Source organism: Wolffia australiana, chromosome 4 (assembly GCF_029677425.1).
Source record: "Wolffia australiana isolate 7733 chromosome 4, ASM2967742v1".
NCBI classification, from domain to species: Eukaryota; Viridiplantae; Streptophyta; class Magnoliopsida; order Alismatales; family Araceae; genus Wolffia; species Wolffia australiana.
In genome coordinates this window covers 2,595,182-2,618,786 of record NC_135838.1, presented here as the reverse complement: position 1 = coordinate 2,618,786, position 23,605 = coordinate 2,595,182, and the positions used below count along the sequence as shown (strand labels likewise).

Here is a 23,605-nt window from a genome sequence, read left to right as displayed (position 1 = left end):
AATGGTTTCATTTGTGTTTTAGGGATTTGGTGACAAGTGTCGTCTTCTGAATCACCTGTCTGATTGCAGCTTGTTATCTTCTTTTGGAACACATTTAATGCCGGAAACAAATGGTTCAATTTGAAAAGCCTTTTGACTCCAAACATCCCTCAACTATAAAAGTTAAACAAGCTGAACTTGGAGGCCCCAGCCAATGTTAGCCTAAGATCTGGTATTCTAGACTATGATTTTAGGATTTAATGACCAATGATTCACTGCACTTTCCTTTTTACAGTCTCACGTGAGGTTTTAAGGTTTGAGGTTTCTTCCTTTTGGCTATGGCTTTGCCAGTCTAAGAAAGAAATACTTTAAAAAAATGGGCTATTGAAATAAACAGTACAAGACATCAGGGAAATTTATATTGACTTTGTGCACCAACAAAAAATGAGGAGAATTTCATTTCCAAGCATTAGAAAAAAAAAGTACAATAGACTGTCAAACATTTACATACAAATCTCTTCGAGGGCGAAAGGAGACGATGTTTCTAAGATTCTCTAATTTCTGCACTCTCTGGGTTTCTGCTTAGTTGGGCAGTTAGAGACTCAATCTTCCATTGGAGTTCTAACCCTGATACTCTCTCACCCTCCAGAGCCCTTTCCAGCTTTTTGGGGGAAAAAAAGAAGAACAACAAAGTCAATCCCCAGAAGAGAGAGAAATGGATATAAATATAGAAAGATATTATTATGAGCAACGACGAGAAGAGTTAGGGCGACGACGAGTCGTCGGGAGGACGTATTATCATTCATAGAATCTGATTCAACTGAAATTGGCTAGACCCATCTCTCTCCTTTTAGAGAAGAAGAATGAGTAGAGAGAGAAAGAGAAAGTGACAGGAAGCAAGACCACAGGCAAGATCCAACGTTCTGTATGATTCAAGATGAGTTGACAGATGGTTCTAATCTCTGAATGTAGCCAAATGGGAGTGCTAATATTGTAATTAGTGTCTGATTCAATGCATTAAGCTAAGGACACATCGCTCTTTCTCAATAAACAAAAGAAAGATATGAAAAGCAAGAAAGTGAACAAGGTCACAGGCAAGATCCAACATTCTGTATGATTCAAGATGAGTTGACAGATGACTCTAATCTCTGAATGTAGCCAAATGGGAGTGCTAATATTGTAATTAGTGTCTGATTCAATGCATTAAGCTAAGGACGGATCGCTCTTTCTCAATAAACAAAAGAAAATTATGAAAAGCGGGAGAGACGCGAGTGGAAGCCAGTTCATAGGCAGGATCCTACATTCCATGGGATTCCAAATATGTTGACAGATGGTTCTATTCTAGGAAGGTGTAGCGGAACAGGAGGGCGAATATGGTAATCACTATCTGATTCAAGAAAAAAAGAAAGATAAGAAGAGACAGAAAGAGAGAGGAAACTGGAAGCCAGATCAAAGGCAGGAAACTACATAACATGAGGATTAAAAAATGGGTTGAAGGATGTTTCTAATCGATGAAGGAAGCCAAATGGGAGGGCCAATATGGTAATTTTTGATAAGTAAACTGTAAGGTGTGATTAGGGCTACTATTCCAAAAATAGAGGAGTCTGCGTTAATGCGTATGACTCGGGAGACATCTGTAACTATACTTTTCGCGATATATCTATCTCTATGATTTTGAGTTCAGGGTCATAAGAGTAAATACCTTGGCTGCTCGAGCGCTCCACTCGGCCAGTATAGCCCTGAGCCTCTCGTTTTCTTCAACGTACTGAGAAAATCAATGCTCCAACATGAGTTAAGGAAACTCACAATAATCAATTTTTCAATAGTACCTGGTTATTGGTAGCCCAGATCTTCTTGATTTCCGCATCTTGGTCGGCAATCAGACTTCTTGCCAGGCACAGCTCCGAGGTCACCTGGTCCATCTATACGTTGATAATCAAGGATTAGGGTTTAGGGTTTAAGGTTTAGAGATTATATGGGTCAATATGAAAAAGTAAAACAAACAAATTTATTTTTTTATGACTATCTTTGACGGATCTTGCCTCAGCAGATTTGGCCCTGAGCTCCTGGTCACGAGCTGCTAAGAGATGGGCAAGATCAACCTGTCCATGCACAACAAATATAGAGTGATGATTAAGTTAAAATAACCGATTTTAATACAGCAAAAGCCTATGACGCATAAAAATATTGTAACTAACTCGTGTTTATGAATTGAGTCAGAAAACAGTTTTTCTTCGACTCTCCTCTCTTTATGTGTCACTATTTATCTAACTCTTTTGCTCAATGTCCCTCCCTAACCTGAGGTATACTTCCGTTATCAGCACGTTTGTACTTGCTCAAGCACTCTTGCAGCCGAATAACCTGAATGTGATGCGGATCAGCTCTATCCCACTCGGAAAGAAAATTAAAACATAAAAAGAAAAGATAGTGCATGTTCGTTTTTGGGCAATTAGAGGGTTCGTTACCTCCTCACAAAGATAGTGCATGTTCTCTCTTTGGTACTGTAGTAATGCCATCTGTTGATCTGAAAGCCGGCCACTGTCATAATATCTAAAAAGAGCTCACCGGAAATAAGATAAAATGATCAATATAATATATCAAATCAGGTTTGATATGTCGATATATAATATGATTTCAAATACTTGAAGCAAGGATCAATATATCAATGGTAATCTCAAGTCTGGACGATATAAAAACACACCAAATTTTGTTTCTTCAGTTAGGTTTTATGGGGTTTTCATTAATTTACGATAATTATAAAATAAATTACTCAATTATAAAAGAGAATTTGAATGATGATTTGACCAGAAGAAAGCCAAAAATATCCCAGATTATTTATCTGCTATTTTTATGAATTTAGTGTTAAAACTAAGGATATATTATAACTAACTAAGATAATGGCAAGCGCAAAAATGTGCATGAGAATAAATAAATGAAATTTTTGGATCCGTCCCTTGGAAAAACTAGAATCCAATATGCCATTATGCGGTTTTTATATTTTTATAGGATGCAATGACATAAAACTAAATTTACCTCAAGTCTTCCAAAGAGCTTGATGGCTGCAACGCAGAGTATAAAGACTGGAGAATATCAGGTTGCCCATGCAAAGAATTATATTGGTGAATGCACCCTGCATCAACTCAACACTACATTAGAAGCTTAAAATCAATGATATCAATTTTTTGTCATCATCATTCCTATGTGAATCTATCTCCCAAGGAATTCACATAAACGGAGACGAAATTTCCATGTCTATGGGAAAGGAAGAATACAATAACAAATGTAACAGAATGATTCACAAACGTCGTTGTTGCTTATCAGTTGAACACAAAAAATGAATTATTTTTGTTTACAAAGGGATTCTTAAAAAGACTTAATTAATAACAATAAAACAGGTTAGGGGTTTAAATAAAAAACTACCAAAAATCTTGCATAGACTTGCAATCACTCGAGAAAGTGCTTCATTTTCACTGCTGATTTAGTGCTGCGTAAGTGGCACCATCATTGACCTTTAAGTCAGTGCGCCAAACAGTGAGCTGTCCAGTCCCACCCGACCGATCTGTATTCTTCCTACTGCCCAGTCCTGCGCCATCTGTAATCATCTTTGGCCGAACTAGAGCCATCTCAATGGCATCGCATCTGCAGGTATCATACCAGTAGTGCCACATCATCTTCTGGGTGCTATCGGCTTTCACACCACATCAGCTCCCTCTCCGTCACGTCAATCTCACATGTGCACCTGTTAGTGAGAGGACTCTCCTATTGGGTCATGTTCTATAAACCCACTAGGCTCCCTCACTTATCACTAACTAATATTCTCTCCTCTCTCTCTCCTAGGGTATATATACCCCTCCTCATGTACATTCTAGTTAAGGATTTCATTTCCTCTCCTTCCTCCAAGCCCTAGCATGGAGTTCAACATGGTATCAGAGCCAAGCTCTTGATCCCCATCTCTAGCCCTAAGCCTGTGTGCGGGCTTCTTCTTCTTCTTCTTCTTCTTCACCATCACCCTCTCAATCTTCTCCTTGCTCGCACGCAAGAAGCGCCGCCGCCCGCAAGCAGCCGCCCGCAAGCCGCCGCCCGCGAGCAGCGCCCGCACGGAGCGCCCGCCCGCAAGCCGCCGCCCGCAAGCAGCCGCCCGCGAGCAGCCGCCCGCAAGCAGCCGCCCGCAAGCAGCCGCCCGCGAGCAGCGCCCGCGAGCAGCGCCGCACGACCGCCGCCCGCGAGCAGCGCCGCGAGCAGCGCCCGCGAGCAGCGCCGCACGGAGCGCCGCCGCAAGCCGCCGCCGCAGCAGCCGCCCGCGAGCAGCCGCCGCAGCAGCCGCCGCGAGCAGCGCCGCGAGCAGCGCCGCGCGAGCGCCCGCCCGCAGCGCCGCCGCAGCAGCCGCCCGCAAGCAGCCGCCGCAGCAGCCGCCCGCAGCAGCCGCCCGCGAGCAGCGCCGCGAGCAGCGCCGCACGACGCCGCCCGCGCCGCCGCCCGCAGTAGCCGCCGCGAGCAGCGCGCGAGCAGCGCAGCCGCCGCAAGCAGCCGCGAGCACCGCCAGCGCGCAGCGCCGCGAGCAGCGCCCGCACGGACCGCTCGCCCGCAAGCAACTGTCTCCCGTCTTCGGACCGTGTTCGGTTCTTCGTTCGCTGCCGCTGCTGCTGTTTGCCGTCATGTCGACTACCTCCAGCATGGGCAGTGATCCGTCTGCATCCACCGCCCCGACGTCAACCCAAGCAGATTTCACCGCGGCTGACTTTGCCCGGGAACTCCCGTCGCCGAAAATCGGTGCTCCTCTCCCTCCGGCTCCGGATAACTGCCGTCTCAGTGCTCCGAACTTGATGTCGTGGCTGAAGTTCGTCGAGTACACTCTGCGCGGCCGTCTGCTCCAGAAACATCTCACCTGCCAGCCCCTTCCCGTCACGGACCCGCATTTCCCGGCCTGGAGTGCCGAGCAGTACTTCGTCCACTCCTGGCTCTTGACTCACACTCTCTCTCGGGAGGTCTATGACAAGTTCCTCCACCTGACGACTCCGCGGGAGATCTGGGAGCACGCTCGTCGCTACTGCGGGCATGATGCTGATGACTGGAAGATCTTCACTCTGGCCGAGCGGGCGAGTGTACTCCGACATGGCACCATGTCCATTATGGACTATAGCCTTGCCCACCAAGCCCTGTGGCGCGAGGTGGACTATTACATGCCGGTGGGGGATCCGAATTGCGTCGACCGCCGCCATGCTCTCAAGCTCCGCTACATGTCATTTCTCGACAAGCTGAATCCGGAATATGCGGATGTCAGGCGTCGGGCTCTTCACTCCCAGACTCCTCTTCCGGACTTCGATGGTCTGGTTAAGGAGTTGACGGAGGTTGAAAGCAGCCTTCGTCGTCAACGTCCGCTGCTGGACCTGCCTGCCGAGTCCCCCGGCGAGAGTGCTGCCCTCCTGTCCCGCCCTACGGAGCAACCTCCCTTGCTGCCCAAGCCTTCTTCGGGCTCTCGGGCACCGGTGGTTTGCTCCTACTGCGGCAAGCCGAATCATCTTGAGGCCCGGTGCATCAAGAAATTTTTGGACAGTACCCGGGATCCGGAGGTCGCCCCCTCGTCGTCATCAGCTCCTGCCTCGTCGTCTCGCCGGTCCCGCAAAGCCAGAGCCCATCTTGCCCAGGCACCGGCCCCGTCGCCCTCTAGCTCCAGCCATCCAGCCATGACTAATGACCAGCTGACTGCCGAACTTGTCCGTCTCAGCTCCCAGCTGGCTGCCCTGCAGACCGGGTCTTCTTCGCAGCCTACCGTGGCTCACTTCAGTGATTTCGGTGCGTTCTTCCTTCCCAAGTCAGATCAGTGGTATTGTGGACACTCGGCCCTCCAAGCTCCCTTCGTTTCGGATACCACCTGGGTGCTTGATACTGGGGCCACAGAGCATATGACCCCGTTCAACCACCGGTTTCTGTCCTACGAGCGGCACCTTGGTGGTCGAGCTGTCCACACGGCGGTGGGGACGACCGGCGTGACTGGTATCGGGTCGATCCATGTGGATGGCCTTGGTATCATTCACAACGTCCTTCATGTTCCGTCCCTTCAAACCTTACTTATGTCACCGCAGCGACTCGTCGATGCGGTCCATTGCTCGTTCCACATTCAGTCTGATGGGATCTTTTTGACTGACAAGGTGGGGAAGACTTTGCGAATTAGGCGCTCGGATGGCCTACTGCTGTTGGACGAGAGGGGGCGGTCGGGGAACCCGGTGCAGCGGTGCTTGTTGACAGTCTAGGACCAACGCCGGCAGCGCTTCTACCACTCACCAGCGGCTCGGGCATCCGTCTTTCCATGTTTTGAAAAGACTTTTTCCGACATTGTGTACTGGCTTGGACCTCTCTTCTGTTGTTTGTGATGCATGCAAACTGGCGAAGCATCGCCGGGCCTCCTTCCCTCCGTCGACTTCTCACAGTGATGTTCCCTTATATCGCATTCATAGCGATGTATGGGGTCGTCGCGACAGGCCAGCCTGAAGGGACACCGGTGGTTCTTGATCTTTGTTGATGAGGCCACCCGTTACACGTGGACCTACTTGTTGCCGTCCAAGAGCGCCGTCTCCTCGACTGTTCAAGCCTTCTGCACCATGCTTCAGACTCAGTTTGGCCGGACTATTCAGCGGTTCGGTCCGACAATGCGCGGGACTACGTCAACCAGGAGTTGACCTCGTATTTCACCGCACATGGGATTCTCCACGAGGCGTCTTGCGTGGCGGCGCCGAGCAGAATGGCCTTGCCGAGCGGCGTATTGGGTATGTCACGTCGACTGCCCGCACTCTCCTGCTGGACTACCACGTCCCGTGGACTTATTGGGGGGAAGCCGTTCTGACGAGTACTCATCTCATCAACCGGCTGCCCACCCCGACCCTCCAGTTCAGCCCTCCGCTTGACCGGTTGTCGGCTGCCTTTCCCGCGCAGCTCGCACTCACCTTCTTCCCGCGTCTTTGGCTGCACGGCATATGTTCATGACACGACGCCTCCCTGTCGGCTGGATGCCCGGGCGCTCAAATGCGTCTTTGTTGGCTACTCTTCGCTTCAGAAAGGGTATAAATGCTTTCATCCCTCTTCTCGTCGGTTTTTCGTCTCCGCCAATGTCACCTTCTCTGAATTTCAACCCTTCTTCTCTCCCACATCTCCTCCGGCCCCTCCCTTGGAGCCGGATCTGGTTCTGGAGCCCGCTGCTCCCTTTCCTCCCACCGTCGTCTCTCCTCCCACAGTCGTTCCATCCTCCTCTTCTTCTCCTCCACTGGTCGGCCTTCCTTCCTCACCCATTGCGCCTACTCCATTATCTTCCTCCCCCGAATCCTCGCCTCCTGCTTCCGCTCCCTCCCCGTCTGCTGAGTCCTCGCCTTCCTCTCTTCCGCCAGCCATTTCCGAGTCGTCTTCTTCTCCTGCTGACGATGACTCCCCTGATTTGCCTATCGCTTTGCGTAAAGGGGTCCGCCAGTGCACCCGCACTCCCCTTTACCCCCTCTCTCACTATCGCTCCTTCGCCAGGTGGAGTACTCCTACCGCCTGTTTTTGACCCGCATCGACTCTGTCTTCGTTCCACGCCGCTTAACCGATGCTATCGCTTGTCCTCATTGGAAAGCGGCGATGGATGAGGAGATGCGCGCCTTGCTCAAAAACCACACGTGGGATGTGGTTCCTCTCCCACCCGGGAAGACGGCCGTCTCTTGCAAGTGGGTTCACACCCCCAAGCACAACGCCGATGGCTCCCTGGAACGCCGCAAATCGCGGCTCGTGGCTCGTGGCTTCACTCAGTCCTACGGCGTCGACTACCGAGACGTTTTCTCCGGTCGCGAAGATGGACACCGTCCGCCTCCTCCTGGCGCTGGCCGCTCATCATGAGTGGTTGATTCGCCAGTTCGACGTTAAGAACGCCTTTCTTCATGGCGATCTTACCGAGGAGGTCTACATGCATCATCCTCCGGGCTACCCTCTCGGGCCTCCGGGGACCGTCTGCCGACTGCGGAAGTCCTTGTATGGACTGAAGCAGTCACCGCGGATGTGGTTCGGCCGCTTCAGCTCCGTCATGCGCGCCGAAGGGTACACCCAGAGCAATGGGGAAGCCACTCTCTTCTTCCGTCACGGCCCGGCCGGGGTCGCTATCCTGGTCGTTTATGTGGACGACATCCTGATCACCGGGTCGGACACTGCCGAAGCTTCACGCCTCAGCCGCTCCCTTGCCCGCGAGTTCGAGATCAAGGCCCTTGGTCAGCTCCGGTACTTCTTGGGGCTCGAGGTGGCCTACTCGGCTCGTGGTATCTTCATCAGCCAGCAGAAATATACGGTGGACCTGCTGACTTTGACGGGTATGACCGACTGTGCTCCTGTGAAGACCCCCATCGACCCCAACGTCAAGTTGGGCGCCGGGGGTGACTCTCCGCCGGTCAGCACCCATCAATATCAGCAGTTGGTGGGGAAACTTCTCTATCTGACCCACACGCGTCCCGACATCAGCTATGCAGTTAGCCTTCTCAGTCAGTTCATGCATGCTCCGCATGAGATTCATCGTCAGGCAGCTCACCGGGTGCTCGCGTACCTGAAGGGCTGTCCCGGGAAGGGTTTACTCTTCCCCCGGAGCTCAGAGCCGACTGTAAAGGTATATACAGACGCTGACTATGCAGGCTCGACTGTGGACTACCGGTCTACCACCGGTCTTTGCATCTTTGCCTTCGGGGGCCTTGTGAGCTGGAAAAGCAGCAAGCAGGATCGTGTCTCCCGTTCGAGTGCAGAGGCGGAATACTGGGCACTTGCGGATGGGGCCTCTGAGGCTCAGTGGATTCACGGGGTGCTCCGCGAACTTCGCGTCGAGTACACCCGTCCGATCCACTTTTATTGTGACAACAAATCGGCTATTGCCTTGGCTCAAAATCCGGGCCAGACGGGTCGCATCAAGCACATGGAGATCAACCGCTACTTCTTCAAGGAGCGGATGGACGAGGGCTTGTTCGACTTGTCTTTCGTGCCGTCATCCGACCAGGCGGCCGATGTTCTCACGAAGGGATTATCAAATCCTCTCCTTGTTCGTGCTACCTCCAAGCTTGGCATGGATCACATCCATACCTCGCTTGCGGGGGGCTGTTAGTGAGAGGACTCTCCTATTGGGTCATGTTCTATAAACCCACTAGGCTCCCTCACTTATCACTAACTAATATTCTCTCCTCTCTCTCTCCTAGGGTATATATACCCCTCCTCATGTACATTCTAGTTAAGGATTTCATTTCCTCTCCTTCCTCCAAGCCCTAGCATGGAGTTCAACAGCACCATCGCAACGTCTTCCACCTCATCTTTGCCTCCAACAAACCAGAGCCTCAGTCATGTCAGTTGCCTCCACCATGCCAGCGCCTCCGTTACATCTGCCAGAAGATATCACCAGCATATTGTGGTCTCTCGCTGGTGAATCCGATTCTTTGGGAGATTTTCCGACGGCAGTTTGCACCATTGCATCCTTGGGATACTTTATCTTGGAGTTTCTGCATATCTCACAGCATCTGTTTTTGGTTGACCATGGCTTTCTATGGAGATTATCTTCAGGCATTCGCTCTCCAGCAACAGCACTCAATCAGGCTTCTGGAGGGTCTTATCTTTCCTGTTTTTTCCTTCCAGATGTGTCTCCCTCTAAGCTTTGAGTGGGATCCAACTCTTCAGCCTGCAGGGGCGTGTTTAAATATGGGGTCTTGATCTAATGACTTAGGTTTAACTACTCTAAAATAAGGGTAGGGAACTAAATTAAGCTTTGTGGTGATAATCTGTCCACTATAGCTATTTTTGGCGCATGGAACTCCCAGGAAGTAGTGGTGTGGTCGCTGCTGCAAAAGTTGCTGGATGGTATCATTATCAGTTTGTCACCGTGATAAGCAACAAACCAGGACTTACCAAACAAAGCGAAGGAGGAAAAATAGCACCACACGTGCAAACTAACTGTCACGTGGGAATAACAGAATAGGAGCGGGAAGGCGAGAAGAATCAATATAACAGAAAAGGGCGAGCTAAGGAAGAAGCATCGAGAAGTTATTTTCGCAAGCTCAGAGTGACTGGAGATTCTCCCGGCACAGGATGTTGGCCGATTTGGACGACAGTGTCTACTTCCTTCCTCCTTCCAGGGAGTTCCTTCATTCTATTGTTTCTCATTTGATTTCCCAAGAAACACTGTATCTTGTTTCCGGTTGTTGGTCACTTGCGGATCTTGGGTTATTGTTCATCTCTTGTCGAAAGGATTTACCTGAACGATCAGTCAATCTAATTCTCATCGTGAATTGATATCATTATCTCTATTGCGATAAGTTCAGCAGTTATTAGTGATCTCGCTACTTGCATCTCTATATAACTGATATTTGATGAGAAGGTATTATCAGTATCTTAACACACCGCTGGATGAGACCTTCATAACTTGATTGAGATCCACAACAAAATAATAAAGCTCCAAAGAGAAAATTTTCAGTCAAAACCAAGATAAAATCCAAAATATTGTACAAATTTATTGCGCGTTTCAAAAGCTTTGGTCCATAAAATATTTACCTTAATGTAACATCTTGTGAGTGAATAAAAAGTCGGAAAGATAAACTGGGGTTAAATATTGACTAACATACCTATATATGCGCTTTTGAAACAACATACTAGGAAAGCTTCGACGATCATGGTGGCCCTGCAAAATTAATTAAAAAACAGATAAAGAAATTTTACAAGTTTTCCTAGGCCATGAGTCATTCAGGAGAAGAAATTCTGCACTGAAAATGAGGGCTGGTGCTTTCTTGTGCGATAGAGGAGATTTATCAGTTTTTTACTTCGTGCTTAACTATGTTCTTATAGTGGTGTCACGTCTTTGTCCCTCAAACCCTATAACCTAACCACTAATTGTAAGAATTTATTTCTTATAGACAAAGCTATGATATGAAAGTCTCCGAAAAGTATGTATTTGAGGCAGCTGGACACAAAACTCCCTAAGATCAGGGATCTTAGACAGGAATTGGATCCATCCTAAAGCAGAATGCATGAGGAAAAAATCAAGCAATCAGAGCATGGAGCTGACGAGGGAGAATGAGAGAACACAGAGATAGAGAGAGATATATTCTCACGCCGGCTAGGCTCTGGAGAGAAACAAGGAAATATGCCTGGAACAAATCAGTTTCCCGAGATGGCAAGAGGGAGGAAGGCAGGATAACTTTCGAATCTGGATGTTTACTCGTTCTTTGGGGAGAGACTTCATTTATAGTTTTTGCTCTTCACACTGCGAGCTACTTGTACCCTCCTGAAGGACATCTTTCTTGTCGACATTTATAAGTGACGGGGTCTTAATAAGACCAATGTCGACTAGTTCCATAGTTATGAAGTTGTCCAAAGAGGTACCGATAATCCCCTGCTGGCGGTCATTTTTTTAAAAAAAATATATATATATCCCCCACTGGTGATAAATTATTTACCATCGGATGGCTGAGCCTAAAGACTACAAAGGCTCAAGCATTGAACACACTTTCTAATGAGTTCATCTTTCTCAGTGTAGAGAAACGAGTAATTAGGGTTTCACTTATGACTGCTGCCTTAAGGAGAAATATTACATAAACAACGCTAAACAACCTTCACATCCCCCGTCAAGCTAGAGCACAGAGGATGCATGCTCCAAACATGATATTTTGCGAAAGTAGTTGACCTAAAAAATATTGAAACGAGGTCATACTCATTTAGGCCCACAACAGCGAGCCCTGGATGCCGAGGCCTTCGGTGCATAAATGCGTAGACAGATGCCAGATGTTACAGGAAGTGGACAATGCAGACTATGGTAAGTATTGGATGGCAATCTGGAGTAGAGAGAAAAAAGATGGGAGAAAATACAGCGCTGCTAGATGGTGGTTCAGCTTCATAGACAATGATGAAGAGGGGACAACGATGAGTAGTCATCATCCTTGTCATTAGTCCGTGGTAGGCTAATGCTGACGATGGCAACCTGTCATCATCACTAGTTTGCTGCTATAATTTATAACTAGAATAATGATGTTCGGATGATGAGTGTACTCATATTTTTTTCCTCTAAATGTGACTCTCTCTCTATAGAACCATCCCGGCATCAAGCACGACAAGGATAATGCTGATGGCAAGACCCTAAATAGTGTACTGAAAGACACACGAGTTAAATAATCATTTGAGGTTTTGCTGAGCACGAGCTAGCCGTTTCTGTATTTGGAAATTCTCATCTTGTTCTTCTCCTCTCTTTTTTCCTTGGTTCTCAATAGCTCTCAATAAGGCCTGTTCGGGCCTTCTCTGATTGAGTCCCTAATAGGAGTCTAGCATATTACTGGATGGGACAACAGTTGACAGTGAAGGCATCCCTCGAAACCCTAGCGATCTCGGGTACCATGCTGATAAAATATATAGTAAGATTTCAAATGAGAAAGGTTTAGATCCGTAATATTTTGAGGTTAGTCAATGGGCAAAGGGCCACTCACACAGAGAGAAAATAAACCAGAAGTAATATATACTCGTACATTTTAATCTTAAAGAATGTTTTACATGAACATTTTCACTCAGCAACATCAAAAAGTTTTTGAAGATGATAATAGGGATAATAGATAAGTGAAAAATTACAGTTCTAGCCGGTGACGTTAAAAATTAAAAATTTGCCTCCACGAAAAGGAAAACAAGAATGCATTATCCAATATAAATGAGAAAATAAAAGCTACTGAAGAACAGTCAAAGAAATATTGAACCAATGCTTTAAATGTTCATGGAATGGACGAACCTTAATAATGTAGGGGTGGAAAGGATATGAATATAAGGTCTCCAGATAACAGCCAGTAGCATGATGGCCGTGCCTGCATCAATTTGGTGACAGTAAAAATGTATGCACTCAAAAAGAGTCATGGAAAAATAAAAAATATTATAAAAAGGTAGTGAGAACGCTGAAACCCTTCTAAAAATCAGGCATTGTGGGAGAATTGAATAACTTAAACCTGTTATCGATAGCAGCTTATATGTTTTTGAACATTCATACCTCTTTACCTATTTACCCTCTCTTTACCTATTTACCCTCTCTGATGTCCTGAAGGTTATCAGATCCCACAAATTGGACAACCCAATAAATAGATTCTATAACCAGGGTAATCTATATGTTACAACGTGTCTAAGGACATGGGAAAACTTAAGTGCTTCTGTTCTTACTGAGACTACATTGCAGAGGAACTGTGCATAGTACTACTCCCATGGTTTCAGCTACTAAGTGCACTTTATCCAAAGTACCTTCTTTATTTTCTGTCATAGTTTTGATTGCCTTCATTTCTAGCACAGTGAGAGCAAACCACATCTTTTTGGGGTTGTTCCTGCACTAATATATGAAAATAGCATAATAAAATGAGTCTGTCGATGGTTCTAACATGAGTCTGTGGATGAGTCTGGCCGGAGAAAAACCAAAATGTCTCTCAATAGTAGGACCAAGTACCAACAGATCCTATATCTAATTTGTGGGAAGAGTAAATCCACTTATTAGGGTTTAGATTTTGAACACAATGGATCCTGCAGTTAGTGATCATTGTCAACAAATTCCAACGGTGAAAGATCTCCAGGAGAAGGCACTTTGAACCCTCATGAAACACCACAATGAAACAGAGATTTATAACATCGTGAAATAATGTAATAATCTGTGGCAAGGAACTCTAAGTACGTAAGGGAAACCTTTTGAGCTGGAGGAATTTTTCACAAAATCAATCATTACCTACAAGAGAACTGGATTTAGAGGAGAGATCACTTGTCCATTTTGTTTCTGAAAGGACTAATGCACTGTAAAAAATCTTGGAGATCATCTCCTTAATCAGAATTGCATGCCATATTTGGAGGAACGTATGGCAACTTCACCATTAAATTTGTTCACAATCTGAAGTTCATGAGCAAGCTGCATACTGGACACTTCAGTATCAAATAGTTAATGTGAGAGGTGAATCTTATGTTTCAGAAAAAAATGCAACAGATAAGAACATTCCTGTAGATGCAATATGATACACGACCCAAGAAGTACCAAAGAAAGAAGAGAAAAAGCCACCAATATGAAGAACACGTGCAGACTAATGCAGCACATGGTAGAAGGATATAAATAAGCAGAACCGGGAGGGAGGACGACAGTTTTGGTATTTTCAAGATTTAGTTGCAAGTCGCAACTGGGAGGCTGGAGGAGCAGGATCAGGCCTGTGATTCCAGAAAGGGGAGACCTCTACTCAAGATCTCCATTTTCCATTCCGCATTCCTTGAGGATTAAACATGGGTTACGCAGTATTTATACCAGGTTAAATTGGTTTGGGTCTTGGAAGACCCGACATGATGGATCGGATCTAAACTAATATCATAGGGGTATCTATACAATAAGAGGTGATATACAGACTTTAGAAAAGGAAAAGGATACATAAAGAATGTGCCAGCTGAAACGTGACAACACAGCCCATTCCCTTTAAAAGCTCTGTAGGGCCCAATTAGTGTGCCCCACATTGTACTCTTGACTGCTGCACAGACAAAGCAAGCTAGCTGGCACAGAAGATCTCGAAAGCCGGCAGTAGTTAAGAAGAGAGTAAGGTTTTGGAAAAAAAACGACCCCTCTGGCTTCACTCTTCCCTGCCCTCTGTAAGGGATTTCCTTCTTTCCTGACCTGTCTTTTGGGCCATTTCCTCATCTTATCTCTCTCCCTTTTTCACCTCAATGTCCACTTCCCCTTCACCGAGGGAGAGGAGAGAAGATTTGGGAATGAGCAAAAAATAAGGATGGAGGTGCAAGAGGGCAATGAAATTCCTAAGCCACGGTGGTATTCCAACCTTTACAGGTTATGGTAGCATTTTTTGGGTCTAAGCCTTACTTTGCTCTCCAGGGATAAGGATTCCCCGATTAACCAACCAGGAACCAGAGTCCCAGTTAGATAAAATCTCTGCAAACCCAAAATATGCACCCAGTAGTTCATTCATCAAAGCCTCTTGATACTCAATTCAGCATTAATATCATCAAAATCAAAGCAACAAGCTAGATAAAGGTACAAATCTTGCAGGCTTCATAGGACAGTGATTGAAAATATGCAAATAGCTCATAAAATCAGAAAATGAAGATGTGCAGGAAAACCAACCGTAGGAGACTATGGAGAATGGGATACGCACAATGTGCCTCAGTCTTTCGCTGAAGGTATAATACCCCTACATGAATGAAATAGTGGGTCCTTATCCAGTTAAGACAGTTTTAATCATAAAATAAATATTAAATTTGGTCACAGTGTGTATGGATTGTTTATATAGTTTAATAGCATCAAATGGATCACTGGCTTCCGGTGGTCCTCATCATATTGAAAAAAAAAACAGGATGAAATGTAGCATTGCAGGAAAAGATTCGATCCAGTTGTCCATACAAAAGGAAAAAAAACAGAACCAACAATAGGGCCAAGAATCAACTGGAAAATATAAGCTCTGGAATTCGTAACCAATGCAGTTTTTGTTGATTGTCTTCAGGAGAGCTATTTTGAATATTGTCATTTCCTCCATCTCCTGTCAAAAACCATGCGTTTTTCTGAGAGAAACCTGGCCCGACTAACCGACCATAAATGAAGACGATAAGACCCCAACCCGAGAGAGGGTATTTCTGCATTTCAGCCCAGAGGAAATTGTCTTTTTCCATTTGTGAGTGGTTCCTTTAAAGAGGGTGGCGCTCTCTTTAGGAGGGCAGGGAAGAAGAAATAAGAAGTTAGTTAAGTAGGCATATAAATCTCACACGGCAAAGTCCATCCCCCAGCTTACCCTCCTCCGCAATGGACATCCCGCCAGCACATCTTTTCTCCCAGCGATATCCACTCCACCATAACCTTCTACAGCTATGCCCACTCTACTGTTTCTATTATCTCTCTCTTTCTCTTCTCCCCAAACAGAATGTTGGTTCTAATCAGAAGATTATCGATTAACAAAAGTATCTCAACCTAGACAGGACAGATGGATATATTTATATAGTTTGGTTAACCAGCAGAAGAAGGAAATAAAAATTGAAGATCAATGTCATCTGCGGATGGCGGATGGTAGGGTACCTAAATAGTTTAAATAGAACCAAAAAATTACAAGATAAGAAGCCAAGTGTTTGAATAAAACATGGTTTATGTAAGCAGACACTACTTTTTTATAAACGTGAGATAAACTTTTCTTCCAGGAAAGTAACCACTTCATGCATGCGAAGAAGTACCTGCAATCGCACTTTCTTAACTTGAGTGACCCAGTACTGCTGGAAAAAGCCTAAAATCGAATGGAAATTTTCTGGAATTAGCATATATCCACAGCTGCATGTTGGAGAACGAAAAACGACATCAAAAAATAACACAAGATGGCACAAATTTTTAAGTGCGTGTAAATTTTTGGCTGTCTCATGCAATTTTCAGCGCAGCCCATGGAGACAAGGCAGTGCCGCATCTCAGTGGAAGCAGAGAGAAAAAAGTGCTTCAATATCCATATCTAGGTAAGAAGTTTAACCGGTATAGAATGTTGAAGACTTAATCATCATGAATTTTGAAGATGTTTCAAAACAAGTAAATTTGATTAAAATTTTAATTTAACTTTTATCGATTTATTGGACACAGTGAGATGCCTCAACATCCATACCAAAGCACAGCCCTGGGCCGCGAATGTCTTCAAAAAATGTGGATAAGTTATTCTTAAGGACACACTCACAGTACCTTCAACTGGCACTAACTGCAGAATAACAATGGAGCAATCGCTCAGATAAGCGAGAAGAATTGAGAGTTTGATGAGAGATTTGGGGTCTCATACATGCACATGATAAAAAACAAGAGCAGATTATAATCTATCACCGACACTTTGTTGATTCTTACTTGTCATTCTTCTGCCAGGTTTAGTGAATGAGTTTAAATGAAGAGATTGATTACGTAGGTCACAAATTTTACTCCAGAAAAAATGTCATGGACGGGATAGGAAATGAAGAGTGGAAGGGGGGACGAAAGATAAGGAGAGGCAAAGGAACGTATCCCGAAAACAATATTCATTGCTCATTAAATTGACTATCTCCTGATTTTCAATCATTTTTGAATTCTGATCTCTAGCCTGGATCGAAGGCATAGAGCCATAAAGGAATAAATGAACTAAACAGTCTCAGAAATTGTGCACAATAGATAATAGAACCTGTTGGTTACAAATAACGCCCGAATAATTCCGAAGAAGAAACTTTTTTGGCAAAAAAACCACAAAAATATTAAGTTCCTAAGAACCATCCGAGTGGCCCTATGTAAACGAGCATAGATCCATATTTCTTGTCTAAAAGGAATAAGGTTGGCGGTTGCCAAAATTTAGTGTCTTTTTCATCAGATTTTAATGGCTTCACTGTGTGATAGAGCGATAAGAGCTGAAAAATATGCTTCATGCATCTCAAATGACTTTGCAGAGTCATTTGTTTAGCTTCCAGAGTAGTCCCGCAAAAGCTATCATGAAAAATGATCGTGTAGTTTTCTAGAATGTTCAAATATTTGACACAATAGGCTACTTCTTAGATCTCATAAATATCAGAAGTCCACGATGGGCTACTTCTAGATAGATTTCACCATCAATTATTTCAAATAATTCTTTTGGGTCAGTTTCCAGAGTGATGGAACGAAAAATATCTTAAAGAAAAGGTTAATATAATTTTCAATAAAAATCCAAATGCCGACCAAAAATTTATACTAAGAAAGGAACTTAATTCTTTAGATCTCACAAAGAGCAGCAGCCTAAGATTGCCTTCTTTTTACTTTGCATCATCATCGAATACGCTCTCTTCCAGACTGTTATCTTCTCTGCCATTTAGGGTCCCACGATAATTCAAAATAATTCAAAACACTGTCGGTAGAGAAAATTGAAGCACAAATTTGCACTGTACCTGTGATCACCAGAAGGAAAATATTGCAGCTGCAGAGGAGAGGGGGAATCAACTTGGGGATGAAGCTGAAAATCCAGGGGGCCGCTGCCGCAACAACCGCATATCCTGCCTAAGTAAAAAAAGATCAAAAATATAAACACTCCAAAATCCAAAAACACACAAAGGAAAACCACAGCATACCAGAAGGAAGCAATACATAACACTGCCAAGAATGCTGGCCCGTTGTCGATGCCCAGAAAGCGGAACTTCGGCCTGGACATCCTGGAAACTGTTTTGGAGATCAATTTAGCGCCTGATTGAACTGTTTTATGGGCTAATTATCGGTTTGAGATGCAAAAAAAACGATGGAAAATCGATCGACGAGTTCGTGGAGGATTGCTTACAGATTGTTCTCCTCCGCGGTGGAAGTCGAAGGCAGGAGCCTTTCCCGCGACATTGGCGAGCTCCGATTGCCGATCGATCGCCTTCCGTCTTGCAATTGCAGTAGAACCGATTCAACTGAGATCGATTTCCTCTTGCCAAAATTCTCTCCCGCCAAGAAAAAAATAGAATATAAATATATATATATAGCTCTAAAAAAATTTAAAAAATAATATATATATATATATATATATATATATATATATATATATAACTCTAACAGCGAGGGACCACGGATGACGAGTAAGGACAGTTTATGACGGATGACGTAAAGCCAATAGACGACCGCTGTCGGACGCCGGATGACGTAAAAGGCGATAGATGACGTAAAGGACACTCGTTGATGGATAGAGGATGACGTGAAAGACAATCGCCAGTGGATTAAGGACGACGGATTACGTAAAAGAATAGACGATCGATGACGGACGACTGATAGAATAAAAGACAATCGGCGATTGATGACGGACGACGTAAAGGCGGGTGGACGGGATGGCGTAAATCACAGGGGATGACGGATGATGTAAGCGACTGCGGACGATGGATGATGTAAAGTGACAGTGGACGATGGATGACGTAAGCGACAGTGGATAACGTATGACGCAAAGGACGATGGACGACCGACGACGTAAGGGGCTATTGATGGGGATGACGTAAAGGCAGTGGACGATAGACGGATGACGTATAATAATGGATGATGGATGACGCACTGATCGTGGATGTCGGATGACGTAAATGATAACGGATGACAGATGACGTAAATGACAATGACGAGTGATGAATGATGGATAATGGATGGTGGATGACGTAAAGGATAATGGACGACGGATGACGTGAATGACAGTGGTGGACGGGTGCCGTGAGGACAATGGACAACTGATGACGTAAAGGATGATGGACGACGGAAGACAGAAAGGACGAAGAACAGAGGAAATAACGATGGATGACGGATGACTGATAAGGGTTACTTGGATAGTGGGCAATGGATGACCGACGCTGGACCACGAACAACGAATAACGGACGGTGGACAATGAATGAAGGACAATGGAAATTGGTGACAGACGACGGATGACTGACAGTGGATGTCAGATGACGGGAACAAACGGTGAATGGGGGATGATGCAAAACAGATGACAGACAACTGACAATGCACCGTAGATGCAGACAACGGGAACGAGCAATTGACGACGGGTATAGTGCAGGATCATCCGGGACGCGGACGAAGGATGGGATGGGACGAAGATCATCCTATCCTATATCCCAATTTTTAGAAGTTCGTCCAAATTGTCCCGTCCAAAAATCGTCCCGTCCAAGACATTCTCGTCCCGTCCCACATCCGAGACAAGGCAGTGCATTAGGCCACTCTTTGACACGTGTCACAGCCCGTGTCAACTTCCAGCTGGAGCTCTCAGACTGATACATCCCGCAGGACACAGAAACTGTCCCTTCCTCCGTCCAAGGCGGTGGACAGGACATATATTTCGTCTATGGACAAAAAAATCGTTCCGTCCAGGGACGTGCGGACTATTCTTCGTCCAGTCAATCGTCCAAATTCCTGGACAGGATGTTTATCCATCCACGGACAAAATTACCGTACCGTCCGCGTCCCTGCACTATAATGACGGGCGATGATAAACAGATGACGAGAGACGGAAGACAACGGATGACAGTAATATAACAACACCGAACAATAGATAGTCGAAGACGAATAAACGGTGATGGATGACGGAGGATGGACAACAGATAGAAGACGACTGATAACAGGATAGTATGAAGGAAACCAAGGCCATAGTGCACTATCGTCGGGGACGAGGACGGTTGGAAGGCTCATGATGGTTTTCAAGAAGACTGTCAGCATCTGGCAAAGATAGATGTTCTGAATCATATAAATTCTAAAATTCGACAAAGAAATCATAAAATGGAAATTTAGGACTGACGTCCACCCCCACAAAAATACTGCCCCAACCATCATCATAGGCATGTGACGACAAGACGGGACGGGACGGAACCGCGAGGACGTTGCAAAGGTTTCCGTTCTGTTCCCCGTTTGACTCCGTTCTGTTCCGTCCGTTGGTAACTGAACGGACAGAAGATTGCGAGTCTAGAGATAACCATTCCGTTTCCCGTTCCGAGATGAGGACGGAACGGATGACGTGGTGTCATCCATATTTATACGTTCGTACTCAGTAGTCTGAAAAATGAATAAAGATAAAACTATAGATTTATAGAAGAATAATAAGTTTTTTTAATAACTTTAAATATTCAATAAGAATACTTGTTGAGAGTGGGATTTGAACCCACGCCCTTTCGGACCAGAACCTTAATCTGGCGCCTTAGACCAACTCGGCCATCTCAACTTGATGGTAATTTTTGTTTTTACTAATTATTGTTAAGTTCTTCAAAATGACAACTTTCATTGAAAACAATTTTGGTGCCATTTCCTGGGACGATAGATTCATCCTGTTTACTTGTACCGTTGACTTTGAAGCGTATGGTCCCTCTACAGCCTTACTACTGATATGCTCAACCAAAAGAAGTTTGTACTAACGAAATTTTGAAGTTTTCTCTTATTGTAAATGGGTGTTGTAATAGATCGTAGTAGAGAATTGCAGTAAAATAATTTTGATTATACTCTAGGTATGTTCCTTTGCTTAGGATTGACCATTTCAGAACTGGTTCATATTGGAGAAGTTAGTGTAGAACCTAATACCCAAAGCCACTGATTTTAGCTAGAAGTGAGATCCTCTCTATTGCGATTGTGAGAGTTAATGCAATAATTGCTTTCTGGCAAGCAAGGTTCAGCATTCATTAGCATTCACTTTAGCAAAAGTTGAAGAAAAACATGGATTTACTTCATAATGGGATTGGTTTCTTACTTCTGTTTGTAGATTTTTACCACTAATAAACTCAAACCTTTGCTTAAATATAGCTAATAATTTGGAATTGTGAGTCAAGTGAGCCAATGATAAAACTAATAATCATCCATTGAACTAGAATTTGGACATTCATCGAAATAACCATTTCATGTGTTATTTTTAACATTAAAAATGTAATATTGATTGTCATCAGTTGATTCTCAATTTTTATGTAGTGTTCTACTTGTTGCAGCATATAAATTTTGTTGTCTGATCGAGTACTAACACAACATGAACTTGTGTAAATGCAACATCAAGAGATACAAATTGTAAGTATGATTATTTAAAGTAAAATGAACTATAGAATTACATGGCTCGAGATTTAATTATACATTTCGTATATCCTTCATCATTCATTGATACTAACATATTTAACAATATCCACAAATGATATTTCTAATGAAGTCTAATGATTTTTAAAATAATAAAGTTACTTACGATGACATTTTACTACAGTGAATACTCATCTTTTAACTCATATGTTTAATATTCTCATTCCTACGGTTTTTGAGAAAGAAATCAAACATCATTTTAGAATATCAATATTTAATCATGCTCATGCACTATGATGATATTTATGTAGAGACACTGAAAATAAACATAAAATGTTCATTGATGTTTAGGGAAAGAGTCCACCTAATTGTTCCATATGAATCACTGGAATGTTTTATCTCGATTGGTCACCAGGTTGATTCATGACACAGCTCTATAAGTTATTCTTAGGCCCAATTTTGGCTTAAATCTAGAGATGATTGATGAAATAAAATACAAAAAATGGCAATGCATCTTTTATATGAATAGAAAATTAATTGTGAAAAAGTATCTTTGCGCAAATTGGATTCAAGATTTCTCAGTCACTGAATTAAGTCATGTTTGGTCGTTCATGTTTTTTGCCTCTAGACATATCCACACAATTCTATGCACATTGAGTTTCTTCCTACATCTCGGTGAGCTCTGTTATTGATCCACCATCACTGTCTTAATGTTTCAATCACATTGGGAGGAGCGGGCGCCTGAGAAGATAAAGAATGGGGAATGAAGTAACTCTTTCGTGGGTGAAATGTGTTCAAGGGTTTCTTATAGTTCCCTTTAATGCGATATTTTTATAAAAAAGCCCTCAGCTTTAGGTATATCTTCTTGTATTAGTCTAGGCCCTCTAGGCAAATGTATTGGTCTATTCAATAACTCCAATGGACTGATAACATTTTTTAAATAACTAGACCAACAAATAGATTAATTAATCATGAATTGATTTTCTGTAATCAATAGGTTAAGTTTCCACACCTATAGTGATAAGCTATGCCTTGTCCTCTAAATGATACATAAGGGTATATAAACTCTCTTGTGGAATATTTATATCATCAATTACTATGTACATGTAATCCCTCATCTGATTGGTGATCATAATATAACTTAGGTTATAGTCAACTCTCAAACCATAATCCATTATTCTGATTAAATTAATGTGTTTGGGAAAATGTTGGACAACTCTTATTCGATATTTCACAACCTGATCCAATGATTTCATTGTACCATCTTCCTTGAGTTGTTTTCTCTACTCCTGAGGGAAAATGATTCCATGTTGACCATCAAAACACCTCTGCAACTTCTTGATGCGTCCGAGCTAATAAGACATGGAATTCCATGATTAGGTCATAAACAAAACACAACTGCCCATCCAAGAGATGTCTTTGGAGTCATAAGTTTAAGCACATGATATATTTGATGTCACAAATCTAAGGACCACTAACATATCTACGACGTGAATCATTTGATAGATAGTTACATATAATGCCATTCAAGGATTCATACTGACCAATGCCCACTTGTATGTTCAGTATGGGTGCAGATTATTCATACTGAACTGTGCATGGGATCAGAAATGTTTTTTCTAGATTTTTCTTTTTTCATACTGAACATGCGTGTGGGATCAGAAATGTTTTTTAATATTTTTATTTTTCATACTGATAATCATTTAATTATGCATTATATTTAAATGGTAGGAATTCTTTGATTATGAACTCATCATTGATAACTTATTCATAATGTGTTTTTGTTTATTTCATTATAAGCATCACATCAAATATTGAATGAGATGTGGAATGTGCAATTGGCTTGATGTTCATATGTATTTCAAGCATGTAAGACAATTTTATTAGCTCATGTACGGACAATTTTATTATAACTATGACCAACAAGTCCGTGACTGAGTTTCAAACTATATTAGCTCAAACATTTCAAGAAATCCTCAAAGGTGATTGTGTGGTTGAGATGGGATTATTCTTCCTGGACATAAGAGGATATTGACTCAAGGAAGATGATGCAATGAAATATTTGGTCAAAGCAGTAAAAATATTAGAGATAGATTACTTGAAAATTTCACAATACATTAGACCTAGCTAGTATAATCGAT

General features: G+C 43.8%; 2 protein-coding genes and 1 non-coding gene across 4 annotated transcripts; 1 reads left to right on the top strand and 2 right to left on the bottom strand.

Annotated features, from left to right (window-relative positions):
- Positions 1–405: 405 nt before the first annotated feature.
- Positions 406–18,389, bottom strand: LOC144702780 (protein FIP1-like). Of its 2 annotated transcripts, XM_078574823.1 has the most exons (15): positions 17,860–17,968; positions 17,698–17,771; positions 16,180–16,273; positions 15,086–15,152; positions 13,840–13,890; positions 13,700–13,747; positions 12,731–12,803; positions 10,587–10,642; positions 3,013–3,109; positions 2,445–2,529; positions 2,278–2,340; positions 2,022–2,081; positions 1,809–1,901; positions 1,682–1,744; positions 406–640 (listed from the first exon to the last, which is right to left on the bottom strand). In XM_078574823.1, exons 2-15 carry the CDS (start codon positions 17,742–17,744, stop codon positions 524–526), a joined length of 1,014 nt encoding a protein of 337 aa, XP_078430949.1. In that variant the 5' UTR covers positions 17,745–17,771; positions 17,860–17,968; the 3' UTR covers positions 406–523. The 2 variants fall into 2 exon arrangements, with proteins under 2 accessions (XP_078430949.1, XP_078430948.1); XM_078574822.1 differs by lacking the exons at positions 13,700–13,747; positions 13,840–13,890; positions 17,698–17,771 and adding exons at positions 18,040–18,127; positions 18,243–18,389 and having other exon boundaries at positions 16,180–16,229.
- LOC144702779 (uncharacterized) lies at positions 4,548–6,219 on the top strand. The gene is made up of 2 exons (XM_078574821.1): positions 4,548–5,772; positions 6,129–6,219. Exons 1-2 carry the CDS (start codon positions 4,635–4,637, stop codon positions 6,149–6,151), a joined length of 1,161 nt encoding a protein of 386 aa, XP_078430947.1. The 5' UTR covers positions 4,548–4,634; the 3' UTR covers positions 6,152–6,219.
- A 2,164-nt stretch (positions 18,390–20,553) lies between the features above and the next one.
- Positions 20,554–20,634, bottom strand: TRNAL-AAG (transfer RNA leucine (anticodon AAG)). The gene has a single exon. It is a non-coding gene; the product is annotated as a tRNA-Leu (tRNA).
- Between the last annotated feature and the right edge of the window lie 2,971 nt (positions 20,635–23,605).